We start from the raw sequence: 14,202 nt of genomic DNA on the forward strand, positions 1-14,202 counted from the left end.
ATAATTTTGAAAAACATCTTGATGAATGCATTTAATATTGGGGATAAAATTATCTTGATCTTATGGCATACACATCTTGATAAAAATTCTAAAATAATTATTGATGAGGAACAAAATTACTTAAACTCACTAAAGATGTTTAACCACTATTTTCAAACAACCATATTGATTGGAGATTTGTGGTCAACTCGATGGTACAGTCATCTCAATGTATATATATTTTTAAAGGAATTGCAAAATCTTTCGAATTGTAATAAAACAGATCTTTAATGTTGTTAGGTGATAGTTCACAGTTATTTAGGTTAGACGATTACAAAATTGTGAATGCTAATAAAGTTTAACTTGAGAATGAATAAAAATACAGACGAATCTCGACCTTGTGAGCGCGAATAATATTATTAAAACTGTCTATGACTTTAGAAAAGTATTGTTTCTAGATTAAACCTCAAGTATTCAGAAGTAGCAATGTTAATAGCTTCATTGAGTACTTTTGAATGTCACGAATAAATATAATTTATTCATTGAAAAGCAACTCTGAAAATATTAGGTAAAAACATCTTTTTTAAATTAACATTTTACAAAAAGGCTAGTTTTAATAGAATCATGCTCAAGTGTCAAAGAGATTTTATCATAAATGATTATACAGTACAGAGTTGATTTTATGTTTTCAAAACTAAGATACACATCTAATATTTACGAATTTCTCATTCAAATTAATTATTAAATTCTAGAAATTCTACACGTTCTAGTCAAAGTTTTAATTATACACATACTGATTGTAGAACACTTAGGTATTTTAAAGCGTCGGTCAATAAAGATAAATGTTACGTGGATAGAATAGCCCCATTGGAATAGAACTTGTAACTATGTGTTTTTCTAATAATTACTAATAAATTTATTAGACTAGAGAAAATCAATAAACATTAAGTTGCTGGGAGTATGATGTTATTTAAAAGTTGTGAATGAACACTAAGATAAGATTAAATCGTCATGATATAAGAGAATTCCATAGTTAATGCAAATACAGTTTTGGAAAAACATATGAAATTTTAAGCTGATCAGTATAGAGGGTGTCGGTTTTTGATACGAGATTAGTTAGATTGGGGCAAAGTTCCGCAGTCTAGAGTTTACTGAAATGATTATTGAAAATTTAAAAAAATTCTGCTACTTCCGGAGGTCCGGAAAAAACCGAAATTAGAAAAAATGGTTTTTATTTTTTCCTTAGCTTATTTGGCGAGGAAATTTAAAATGAATAATACTTCATCATTACAACTTTTTCTCTTCTACAACGTGGCGATGTTGTATTTAAAATGCGACTTATGGATTATTGACAACCATAATCAACTTTGTTTTTTTTATGGGCCTCATCTTGGATTTTTACATGTTTGAATTCCCTGTTTTTTTCTGATTAAAGTTTTTTCTAAAGTTAAAGTTCAGTCTTGCTGTTATTTTTTGATATGATAGAAATTTATTACGCTTCACATTGAAATGTGCAAGTTTCTTAGAAAACATAGCTAGAGCGGTATCCAGAAAGACAAAAACAAGCTCAAAATTATTTTCTGTCCTTGCATACACATTTAGCCGAGTTTGGTACATTTTCTAGGCCCAGAAAACGTGTTCAGAGAACCAATAAGAATGAAGTGGGAATTTTACAGGCGGTCAGTGAAATGTTAAACTCTCATTAAAAGGAATAAATGGTAATAAATTAAATTCTCCATTAGATTCGACATAATCCTTCCACTTCAACAAGAGCTATAGCAGCAGAAATTAATCTCATCGGGCAGTGTGGAGTCTTGAAAAAACTAAGCTAAGCTCTAGACTGCGCAATTTTGCCCCAATTAAACTAATCTCGTATCTAGTATGGTGACCGAGATCCCATGATTGAGAACCAAAAACGGACACCCTGTATAGTCGATCTAAGAAATATTCCAGAAATGTGACACGATAGAATAAAACACGAATACTGTTTAAGTTCGTTTATTGGATACTAATTTATACCAGCTTTGTATCAAGGAACGAGGCTTTGTATCTGCGCTCCATTAACATTTTTCTCATTTTCCAACCTTTCATAAAGTTGTGTTAACGAGTGCACACAGTATATTATTTGGCAAGTGCTCTATTGTGACACGTTGTTCTTAATTTAATCAAATTTGATGTGTTTGTTAAGTGTAAAACATATACAGTGGTTTTGCAAAGAAAAAATCGACATACCGCTACTATTTAACTTCAAGAGAAAAATGATTTATGCGGTATATGAATTTTCAAAAATAATCGTAAAATTATACATACTTGTTTGGCCGACCAATTGGAGGGCCCGGACCCCTTTCCTAAACGGCGCCACTGCATAGAAATGAGTTATTAGTGAAAATACGGTCACGAGTTCCAAAAAGATTTTAAGGGCACAACAGTAATGGGGCCAAGGGACGAAGCATTGATTGTTCTTATTTTACCATCACGAACAACGCGGTTTTTCCAGCTTAAATTGCGATTAGCCCATTGAGACACTAGCGCCTAGCAATTCTACCATTCTACAGGAAATCAGGTGAAGATTAACCAGCATTATATTTTCGACATACATTTTTTTGTATGAAATCTGGGACACAGTTGACTTTTTTATTAGAAATTATACGTTACCATTTCCACTCCAGAGATCTTGCTATGACCTAACAGTGCAAACGACATTTTTAATATGCATTTTGACTTAATATATTTGACTCGCAAATAGTATTATAACGTTACTCGTTATTTTTAGATATGAGGTCATTGAGGAAATACAGAAAAAAAATATTACATAACATAACTGAGATATTTCTGAAAACTAAATCATAAACTTGGAAAATATGTTTTTATTCGCATCAGATTATGATTTATTTAGTCTGCCTATGGAAGGTAATCTTGATGTTTTCTGACGTTATTAGGTATACATTTTATGTTTTGAGGAGCGAATTGGAAAAACCAGTCACAGATGTAACTCTGCCACCTTATTATATTTTGCAAAAAATAATTACTTGCTTGGCTTTGACATCAAACAATTTTAGAAACGTATTTTATTCCAATTGGTGAATGTCCCCGGACTTTAAGGAAGTTCCGCATAAAGGTTTTTGTAATTTCTAGCTGTACTAACATTCTGCAAACCGACTATTGGACGACCATTAAATTTATTTGCTTCTTGCTTTTTTGAGAAATAAACTGAACATTAAAAAAATAGTTCTTCCCTCGTTGCGAAGTAAGCACCAGTAATTGCTTTGAAACAATAAAAATATAAACTCTCCAAAATTGTCTGAGAACGACAGAAAATTAACACTATTCTTACTAAAATTCCAAACGTACGGTTGAACGAGTCTGGACAACTGCCTGATCATGACAGGAAATCGAAACTTTACACTTGTAGTGGGACACTCGGGCCTGTATAAATAGCCTCGAAAACCGGATGCAATTTTGCAGAATTCTCGAAAATTGCCTGATTATGACTCGACTAGAGTCGAAACTTCTGCCACAAGAACACACTTTGCTCTTAAAACGACTTGGAAAGAGATAACCGAACTGGACTGGCTTCTGAGAAAATAAAAATCAAACTCCGTCCGACGCAAATTTGAAAAACTGGTAAAAATTTCTTTATGTTCACTGAAAATCGAAACGTTGTCAAGTCGACTTTGCCCCAAACCATGCGTCAAGTTTAGGGCGAAATCAATGTTAAGTTGCGTCCTGAAAAATCACCACGAAAATCTGAAGCAGTTTTGCCCAAAGTTTGTGAAAATTGCCTGATGATGAGGATTCGAATTCAAAGTTTTTCCATTTATCGAGCACGCTTTGCTCAGCAAAACGCATACACAAGTGACTGTTCTGGAGCTTTAAATGTTAAAATCTAGTGGGCTGAGACTATTTCACAAAAAAAGTAATGGCATTTTGAAAAGTTAATGAAAATGGTGTAGTGACGACTGGATATTGAACTTGTTGGCTTTTATAGATGAAATATTGCTCTACAGAATGCAAAGAAACCGACGCTTTAACTTCATTCCGCAACAACAACTGCAAAACTTAAATCAGTTCTGAAAAATGTCTGATGGTGATTTCAAATCGAGAAGTTTGTCACCTACAGAACAGATTAACAACTTGTATAAAATAATTTGGTTAGTTCACGACGAAATAATTGCCAAACTTCGCCCTCTATCAAGAACCAACAAAATCAAACAGAATTTGAACAAAAAACTCTGGCCACTCTTAGAACAGCATTTGTCCTAGAAAAGACGTATAAAACACTTTCAATCTGCTTTAGTTAATAAGGAAGTAAAAGCGAAACTCAGACCTGCACAAAAATTGCGAAAACTAATAGCACGTTTCGAAAATTATCGAAAGTTGTCTGATTGTGATTCAAAATGGCTTAGAGCTTTCTTACCTCATTTTTCAGAAAATATATTGACAATTTCGATCTGCAAGGAATGCAAAATTCAATAGCGATTTTCAAAAAGCTTTTTCAAGTTATCTGATGATGGCTTCAAATTGAAACTTGTGTCATTAATAGGTCACATTTCCCAATAAAAATATTATATTAAAAAGTTTCTCTCTCTTCGGTAGTTCCTTAGAAAATAAACGCCAAAAGCAGGCCAGCAAAAACGGCTTAAGAACCATGCGAAATTTTCAAAAGCTGTCAATAATTGCCTGGTGATGATTCAAAATTGAAACGATTGCTAATTTCAGAACACGTTTTTCCCAACAGTAAGTAAACAGCGGACATTTTATGGTGTTACTGATTTATGAGGAATCAATTGCTTCCACCAAATATCAAACTTCCGCCAATAATCAACCGTAAAAGTCAAACGGAATTACCAAAATTGCTTGATGACCACTCACAATCTAAGGATTCCCACTTATAGATCACAACAACAACAAAGATATCTTCAACAAAACGCATACAAAAGAAACTGTCTAATTTTACTAGTTTCTGAAGAAACACATATCCAATTCCACTCTGCCCAGATAAGCGCCAAAATGTGTCACAGTTTCGAAGAATCTTCTAAAAATTCCCGATGTTAGTTCAAAATCGAGACCTTTTTGAGTTGTGAAGAAAACTCATTGCTCTACCAATGGAACTTGCCAATCGTACTGCAAGACTCCGGCCTGGACAAACAACCAAAAAGTTATAAAAAAAAACGGGAAATTTATTAACGCAGCGCACCATAAAAACAGCGGCTTCTATGACAGTAAATTATGGATCCATGGAAAAAACTAATGGAGAATATAAAAACAATATTAGTTTGCTTGATGAAATATATTTATTTATATACGAAAGGTGCTTAGTTAAGGAAACCCACGTGTTGAAGTTTGGTTAAAAAATAGTTTGGTAAAAAAATCAATGCTGATTGATTTGAACATTGGATATTCTTTTCCAGAAAATCAAAATCAGTTCTGGTTCAGTCCAGGTCTCCTATCTACATTCCAAAGTAATGCTTATGTAAACTTGAAAAGTTAGTTCTCGTAAATATATCAGTTTGTGATGAGAGTCGTTAATAATTTGTTCTTCCGTACCGTGTATTTAGTTCTGCAAAAATCGATATCCGCCAGGTCTTTTTAAGCATTTGACACCAAACTATCGCGTTTTGGTAAAAATCAAATTAACACTTCTTTGAAAACGATGAATCTATCTCTCCTCTGTTAAGTTACATTACTGTTTTGTTCCAAAACATTTGTAGACATACTTTTCTCTCAGACATTTAATATATTGTTTTCAAGTTAAAAAATATATTTCATATCAATACAATTCTTGATAATTTTGAATACCCTCTATATAAAACCAGTTTGCTTATCACAACTGGTTTTCATCATATTCATTTTGTATCTAGAGTCCAGGACACAGAGCACACTGTAATTCATATATTTCTTGTTATTCTATACACAAATATTTGAACATATACAAGGTTGCTTTCTTCAAATACTATGGTTCACGTACATGTTTCTTTTGTTATTGTTATCAAAATACTTTAACTAGTTTATGGACAAAATCATGCATGGTAAATCTTCAAACTGATTCCAAACGACGTCTATGATCTGTACCAAAATGTAGCATTTTTAGTTACGTAATAATACTTTTCTCTAAACATTGCTAAAATAAATCTGATTTATGATAAGATGGATTAAATCAGAAAATGTCTCAAAATTATTGATTTATATAAAGCCCTCATTAAATAGATAGATACTTTATCTGAACAGCAAAGCCTCTATCTAAGTAGCTCTTGAAACAATATATACATCTTTATACAATAAATAAAAAAAGACGTTTTTAGTATTTCATAATGACTTATTTTTTACGGTATTTTTCTATCATTAGCATAACATTTTTTAGATATATTTATAGCTGTTAAGTTAGATTCTACTAAAATTAATTCCGTCTAAATCTTAAACTTGGGAAAGTACTCGATATTGAGATGATCAACATAACATTTTCTTATTTAAGCCTTAACTTAACAGTTAAATCAGACCTGTTTCCCATGATAGGTCGATTCATTCAGTGAAATGTTAGAGATTATTTGGAAAATTATGAAGTCAATATATTATCGGCAAGATCGACACATCAACAAACTGAAAAATGATACACCGATTAAGCACAAAGCAAGAAATCGTAACGTTGGCCTACCATCGAAGTATCTTTGGTAGTTTAAGCCTTGTTTGACCATACCCGTTTGCATCATGATCATTCCGACATCTGCAAAAATTAAAAAACAAAAAAAAAACATTTCTCAAAAATAATAAAATGATAAATATCACAAAAAATCTGCAAGAATAGTCACTAAATACATTGTTTTTAAACACAAAGTGGTAATTTCCTAGAAAATTGCCATGCTAACGAAAAATAAGATATTAGACAGAAAACATCAGATGGATAACAAAATTGTTGAGGAAGAATAGTTAGAAAGGCCAGAAATATTAAACTCGTTACGAAAGTAAGATAGGCACTTAAAACTGTAGCTCATTGTGGGTATATAATTATATTATTAATTATAAAATTAGTAGTTCAGTTATGTGGTTTTATGACCAACAAAATTACTTCTGAGATTCAGTTTCTCGCAACTTTTCGAATCAATTTCGTCCAATTGTGACCATAAAAAGTCAGTTTGAAAAACTGTGTGGTTTGAACAAAATGGAGCCACACCACATTTTGCAAACGGCACTATCACATTAGTGGAAAAAGTTTGGTGAATCTATCTTCTTGAGAAATGCAACTGATTGAATAAACTCCACCAAATTTCTTAGTTCCGAACACAAAGGAATTGATATTTATATTTGAAGTCTCATTAGTCTATGAGAACAAACATCAAACTATTATCGCGTTGAAGTGAAAATTAAATATGAAACATTACATCGTTGAAACTAGATCCGACTTATTGGAGAAAGTTATCGAAAATCGCGTCCATCGAATCCGCTCTAGGAATCGAAACTGTGGTGGAGATTTTAATGAAGTGTTTTTTTTTAACTAATGACATACCTTGCCCTTCCGTTGCACTAAATAAAAGTCTACATTTATCTCAAATGTTTTTGATGTTATATCACTTTAAAAGCATATCGTCCTTATTGGAAAACACTTTACATTTTTTGGTAAACTAAAGAATTATCATGAAATAGTAGGTCATATGATCAAGTGATCAAAGTAATCAGTGCACTGATAGGAAACTCATCGATAATGCGGGGTTACGTTGGAACAGCCTGTATTCACCGTCCATAAACAGTTATTTGAGTAACTGACTGTTTAGATAATACCATAAATAAAATCTTCAAATTAATCCTTAGCAGAATGTGGATCAAGCTTAATATATAATTAAATATTTGTATCATGATCATACAAAGTATCTGCAACAATCGGCATCAATAACTTTATTGCGGAAAATAGTACATCTGGATCATATCATTTCTTTTAAATTGGACCCCTTCTATTTTCAATTAAGTTGTAATTAAGGTGTTGTAAGCACCCTTCCTATTAAGTTCATAATAAGGACTTCAGCAACTTGCAATATTCCGAATACGTTAGAATTGTTGGCATCCTGTTGGTTGCAAACTGTATTCGGATTCAGAATGTGTACCGACACTGTGGTCTACAAATGTTACGAATTATTTGCATTGAATATTTCATGACCAAAGTTTCCTAATGAGAGGAATTGCATTGATAATGATTAAGAGAAGAACTGGTTTTTATTCTAAAAATGTCCCCAATGTCATCTTTGTGGTATCATTACATTTGGTAAATCTATTTGTTGGTCTATGTTGGCATAGATAAATTTAACAAAAACCGAAAATTTTGGATTTTTTATTATTGTTTTGAAATTTTCTCTTTGAAATCATTAACGTTGTTGTAAGGTCAGGTAAAAGTTTTTAGGTAAAATTGAGAAAACATGTTACACGTATAGCAATATGAATGCTTTGACAGCCATAAAAAGATGATCGTATCACCTGGACCGTTTTTACTATATCTAAAAAGTAGAATGTACTTAATTGATATTTATGAAGAACCATAAGGAAAAAATAAAGGAATAATTTTCACTAAGCTCACAAAACATATTTCTGGAAATTATTGGCTCATATGCCAATAAGGCTAGAAATCTCATGATTTACTCTATTTGATAATTTGTGACTTGTTAAGCCAAATATAAAATTACAAGTGCGTCTATTGAGGAGTACTATCAGTAAAGCAAAAGACAAGTTTAAAAATTGAACTTTGATATCCTGTACACGACATGAAGGGTTCTAAGTGCAAAGTAATATCATCATAAGTCGTATTATTTTCTGCAATAAATCACGGGTTGATTGATTAAATTCTTTTTTCCGCGGCTATCTGCATATCTGCATGCATAACTTACACTTTCGAAAAGTGATTGGTTGTTAATCAACTATTCTAATTTCAATTCGTATCGAAATGTATGTATTTTCCTCACCACAATGGAGCAGATTGAAAGAGAAGTCAGTCAACCTAGTCGATATAAAAGAATGTTAACTTAGCCATGCATTTAATGTGCAAAAGGGTACAGAATGTGTGTCAATATACATTCCGTTATGCAGGCAAAAATTTGTCAGCGATTTTACAGCCTAGATACAGAAGGATATCAAAAAATGTAATGAAAAATTCGCCGAGAAAAAACAATGTGCAGTTTGTGAAAGATCTACGAATGTTTATTTTCCAAGTTCGAAATCAACTGCAATGATAAAAAGCTACGCAACTTGTCATTATAAGTAGACTAAGAAGTGAATAGGAATATATAAACATGTGTACTCAATGCAAAGGGCAACAGTAAAATTTCAATGTAGCAAATCCTCCGAATAAAATAAACAATAGCATTGTTTAAGAGTATTCAGTTACATTTTTAGACGAACTTGGTTCAGCTAAATTATTAAAATCTATTTTAGAAATTTCTTTGAAGCCTTCATGAATTATTAAGTATTGCTTATTTTATTTAAGATGTATTGTGTCTAATTGAGGATATATAGTAAATTGAGAACAATAAACAAAATGGAGCTGATCCGCAAGCAAGATCTAGATCGATCTAGAGTCAATATATAGATCATGAATTACCTAGATCGTGGGACCAGTTACGTTGTTGTGCCACTAAAAGTCATCAGAAACGAAATTTTAAATGGGATTGATATCGGTTTCAATGTATGATATACAGGAGGCTAAACGAAAACGAAATAGCACTTATTTCAAGCCTTTATGGTATAAAGAAATACGCTTGGACCCGGCAATTTTCATTTCCACTGGGAAATGTTCTTAAAATATTGCATCCCTTAGGCAGGTTGGCACAAAACCTTTAACAGAATATTGAGGCGAAATACACTTGAAAAGGTTTTGCGATTCTTTTCTCTGCTAACGCTAGTTGAAATTATCTCGCACAATTGACTACTCAAAGTTTCATCAATTTTACTTAAAAAGAATCCCCATTCTTTGAAAAATCCCTATTTCAATTGAGGTACGTTTGACGGCATTTTAACTTGCTTAACTGAAAAAAACTATAAATGTGGTCAATCAAATCGATATTTAAATAAACAAGTTTCAATTGGAGCTCAGATGTTTTTAAACAAGACGGAATAGAAATCGTTTTATTGAAAAAGTATTTTTGCAAATAATTCATCACGGACCACCGAGCTTTTCATTTAAACGAAAGAACAAATGAAATAATTGCTTTATTGCCACGTAAAAATCTGAAATACATCTTATTGAAAAAGCCAGTGACACATAAGAATAGCACCAAAAAGAAAAAGTTGCTTTGATTGCAAAATTCCGAAAAATTAGACGCTAATAAGAAAAGGATTGTTGAAATACTATTCAGGAACGATGTGATAGCATTTAGATTAAACACGAAGCACCCGAAAATGTTCTTCTGTATTTGGTATCAAGCGGGCAGTATGTAAAAAATCTAGAATATTAATTCGGCTCCTGTAAAATAAAACTGATGCATGAAATAAATAATCACAATCAGAGTTTTGTGAAGTAATCAGTAAAAAAGCATTAAATAACCCGAGCTTACTGTTAAACATTTGTTTCTCAGATCAATACTCAATTTCATTCTCAAGTTAGTTGTTTTGATTACAAAGTTTACCACTCTCCTATAAAGTTTTTAAATATTTAAAAGCCAATTGTTGAAGAAGCGCTAAAGTAGAATTTTTGAAACTAGACATGGCAGCAAAGAGAATCAAAAAATATTTTAACATAAAATTAATAATAATAATAAAAATAATAATTAAGTTGTAATTATACACAATATTCCATTTAACATTTTCAGGGTAGGTTAGCGTTTTTGCTTGGGAATTAAAATTGATGTCCGAGCGCTTTTTTAATACTGTAACCGCTCGAAACAGCTGATATTCCGTTTTTATTTAGCCATCCTGTATGCAAGTAGAACCACTTTTATGAGCAGTAATTGTGGGGCGTATTGGAAAACAGCTAGAAAAGTGGTTCTGCCTTTGCAAAACAGATACAGACAAGTAGAAGAGACAAGATACATAGACGGAAATCAGAATCTACGTCTGTGTATCAGAGCGACTAAAAGTAAAGGAGAAAACATTTTTATTTGGTCACTGAAAACCAGTGAATATTCCAGTATAAAAGCTGATTTATGGAAAGTATACTTACAATTTTTGCATTTGCACTTCTTTATAAGGGTTTCATCCTTTATGTGGTCGTGACAGGCTTTGCAGTAAAACCAAGCCCTAAAGTACTGAAATTACAATATGGTCAAACACTAGCAAACTACAGGTTACCTTTTCACTTCGTCAGCAGATTGAGCTATAAAAAAGCCTTGGGTGTTGGCAACAATTTTTGCCCCTTTTGGATTAATGGAGATTTTGGTGTCTGCTCCTTCTACGCCCTTGACCTCGATGGCCAACAGCAACAGTTTCAGTTTAGTGAAGCACAACCTATATTAAAGCAAACATCCGTTAGACGGAAACAATCGTGTTCTTTAATCGTAGCTACATTGCTTCTAAGTCGCTATGCAATTAAGCGCTCTATTTAAAAAGGAATGGCTTTTTGCGTCAGTTAAATATGTCTGCGGGATAAAAGACTGAATTTTTCTATTTCACTTAAAAACTGGGAAAATTGTAACAAAAGAGAAATTGGCGAAGTCTCAACTCAGTTTGATTCTCTGTTGCTAACTAATATTTTATATGTATTCGATATGAATTGGGTGAAGTATAATGTGCTACTTGCCAAATCTTCCAAATAAATCCGAAAATAAATCGTAAATGCAAAATTTATTTATGTTAAATTCGATATGTTGGAAAATAATTTTAATATAAGTCGACTTATTGTCCTTGACTCCACAACAACTTGAAATATATATCGGCTGTAAAATTTGGGTCTAATTAATGATTAGAATACTGCCTAAATAAGTTCAGATTTTGTTAAGAACATTACAGACATTTACATGCACCATACCATGCAGAAGCGTTAACAAAAGAAAGCAATTAAAAAATAGCTCTGCAAGCTTTAAAAGGTTGGTTTTGTGTACAAAAAATTGTGTTGTAAAATTGCCCATCCTGCTAAGGCACATCTAATAAAATTACTTCTGATTTGCTTTGCAATATTATGAGCTGCAATAGAAACCATTGGCTAAGAAACCATCTAAATCAAAAATTAGCTAAATTATAAGATCTAAGTAGTATATTTAATAAAAATGCAAGTAACTAACATCCAAAATCTACATTGAGACAAATGAAATTGGTATTATGTTTCCGAGAATTAACATCTACATGGTATATTATCCTTTAAACAAGGCGGTAAAGCAATATCTTCTTTATTACAATAATACATGAAAACTGACTTCCAAGACTCTGGCCGCTGGTAAAGTTCACATGCTAAAATTGATTTCAGCAATATAGATAGGGTTAGAAACTCATCTCATCACTCACAATCATATACAACTTCATAAGCAGTGATTAAATTCTCTTCGAAAACCCATTAATTTGAACTATTACTGTTGTACATACAGCCAGAAAGGTTAACGCACGTATCTCTAAGAGCACCCACCGAGACTACCAATTGATCATAGCAGACTCTTTCATAAAATGAATAAAAAACGTCTAGCTGTCGGATTAATTATGAACTGGGGTAAAACGAAATGGATAGTGGTAAGCATAGATAATTTTTACTACTAAGTACACAGTAACTAACCGAAACTAATCGCTGCTTTTAATAATTAAAATCATGTTATTTATACCCTTATTACGCAAGACCCTACATTTAAAAATTAATTTAGAACATTAACATACATTTTGGACAAACTTTTTATTTTACACATAACGTTCGAAAAGATTAGGGGTATTGGGAACAATAGGTAATTAATCTCTCGTTAAGATAGTTAACCAAAATGATTGTAATGGTTTCAATAGGATGTAGAATGCTTAATAAACATTACATATCATCATAATGTCTATATTATTGGTTCGAAAGAAATTATATGTGAAATGGATAAGTGAATCAGTTTTTGACGTTCTCAAATATGCAGCTGACTCAAATGACAATTCTCAAATCTCTCACTTACTCTGCAAAGCTTCCATACGAAATACGGAACTGAGTTTGTTTCTCAATATATAAAAAAATTAAAATTAGTCTAATAGTACGTAGCCATGTTTTTTAAATATTTAAAATGCAAAACCTTAAATATCTCCTTATTAAATCAAATGCACTTCCAAAATCCAAAATTCTGCGGGTTTTCAAAAAAGCCATGAGTTGGCTCATTGTTAGAGAACCAGTTGAGCAATACAGCTCTAGTCATCTAGGGCCAGAACCTTAAACTGCGCCTTTTTTATATAAAACATAATTTGTGAAAATTTTTCAGTTTTTACTAAAAGTAAATTTCCACACTTATCAATTATATTTAAAAATTCAATACTAAAATATAGAATTTGAAAGCATTTTAAGTTAGTTAATTATTCGGTTGCTTATAATGATGCGAGTAAAGGAACACATTCATAAATCCTAATCTGACTTAAATGTGAATCTGGTCTGAAAGCCCATTGCACAACATATCAAGCTGTTTGAACTCAAAGTTTAATAAAAAAATGGAGCAAAAGTCTGATCTGAGAGTTCTCTTAATAGTGCAATCATAGTGAAGTATTCTCAAAACATGGGCTGTTAATGCTTTACTTTGTATTTGGTGGATTTGCTAACAATTGTGCAGCCTCTCACAGCAGATCTAGTTTGATAAAAATTGAGCAAAAGATTGATCGGAGAGCGAGTATTTAATTTAGCATACAAAAGTCACCGCATGATCGGCAATGTTTGTTATCTTTGACCGAGAAAGCAACTTTGTTCACGCTAAATAATATCCAACCCAGTTGGATTCTGAACTGGAAATTTATTGAAAATTGCCAATAAGAAAAAAATTGAAATCGAACAGCAAAGCAAAAAATCAAGCAGACAAACGATTATACCATTATGTGAGTTCTACAGCTCGGTGCGTTTTTAATGTGATAAACACCTTAATATTGAATGCGTTTTTGTTCATAACCATAAGTGTAGTGTGTGCTTTTTGATGATTGATGAATAGATAATGGAGGATGGGGCGCCAGTTTACAGAAAGCAGGGTATAAACCCTTAACTTGAACTGAGTTTAGTTTTTTGAGAAACAATAACAGTTTTCGATGCGATTCCTTTGACGTGGTTTGTGATGACGTGGCCTGTGTATATCCCCTATATTCTTTGCATTCAATTGAGTTGCT

General features: G+C 32.1%; 1 protein-coding gene across 1 annotated transcript in view; it reads right to left on the reverse strand.

The window, feature by feature from the left end:
- Positions 1-14,202, reverse strand: part of LOC109545660 (calcium-activated potassium channel slowpoke) — a 105,569-nt gene that overhangs the window by 21,541 nt on the left and 69,826 nt on the right. The window contains exons 17-20 of the mRNA XM_048661624.1: positions 11,242-11,397; positions 11,114-11,190; positions 6,632-6,700; positions 2,290-2,340 (exon numbers count right to left, since the gene is read on the reverse strand). Of these exons, the coding sequence (XP_048517581.1) occupies positions 2,290-2,340; positions 6,632-6,700; positions 11,114-11,190; positions 11,242-11,397 (353 nt within the window). The remainder of the gene's footprint in view (positions 1-2,289; positions 2,341-6,631; positions 6,701-11,113; positions 11,191-11,241; positions 11,398-14,202) is intronic.

This window comes from Dendroctonus ponderosae, unplaced genomic scaffold (genome assembly GCF_020466585.1).
Source record: "Dendroctonus ponderosae isolate FM_Combo_2020 unplaced genomic scaffold, Dpon_F_20191213v2 Dpon_F_20191213_1, whole genome shotgun sequence".
NCBI lineage: Eukaryota > Metazoa > Arthropoda > Insecta > Coleoptera > Curculionidae > Dendroctonus > Dendroctonus ponderosae.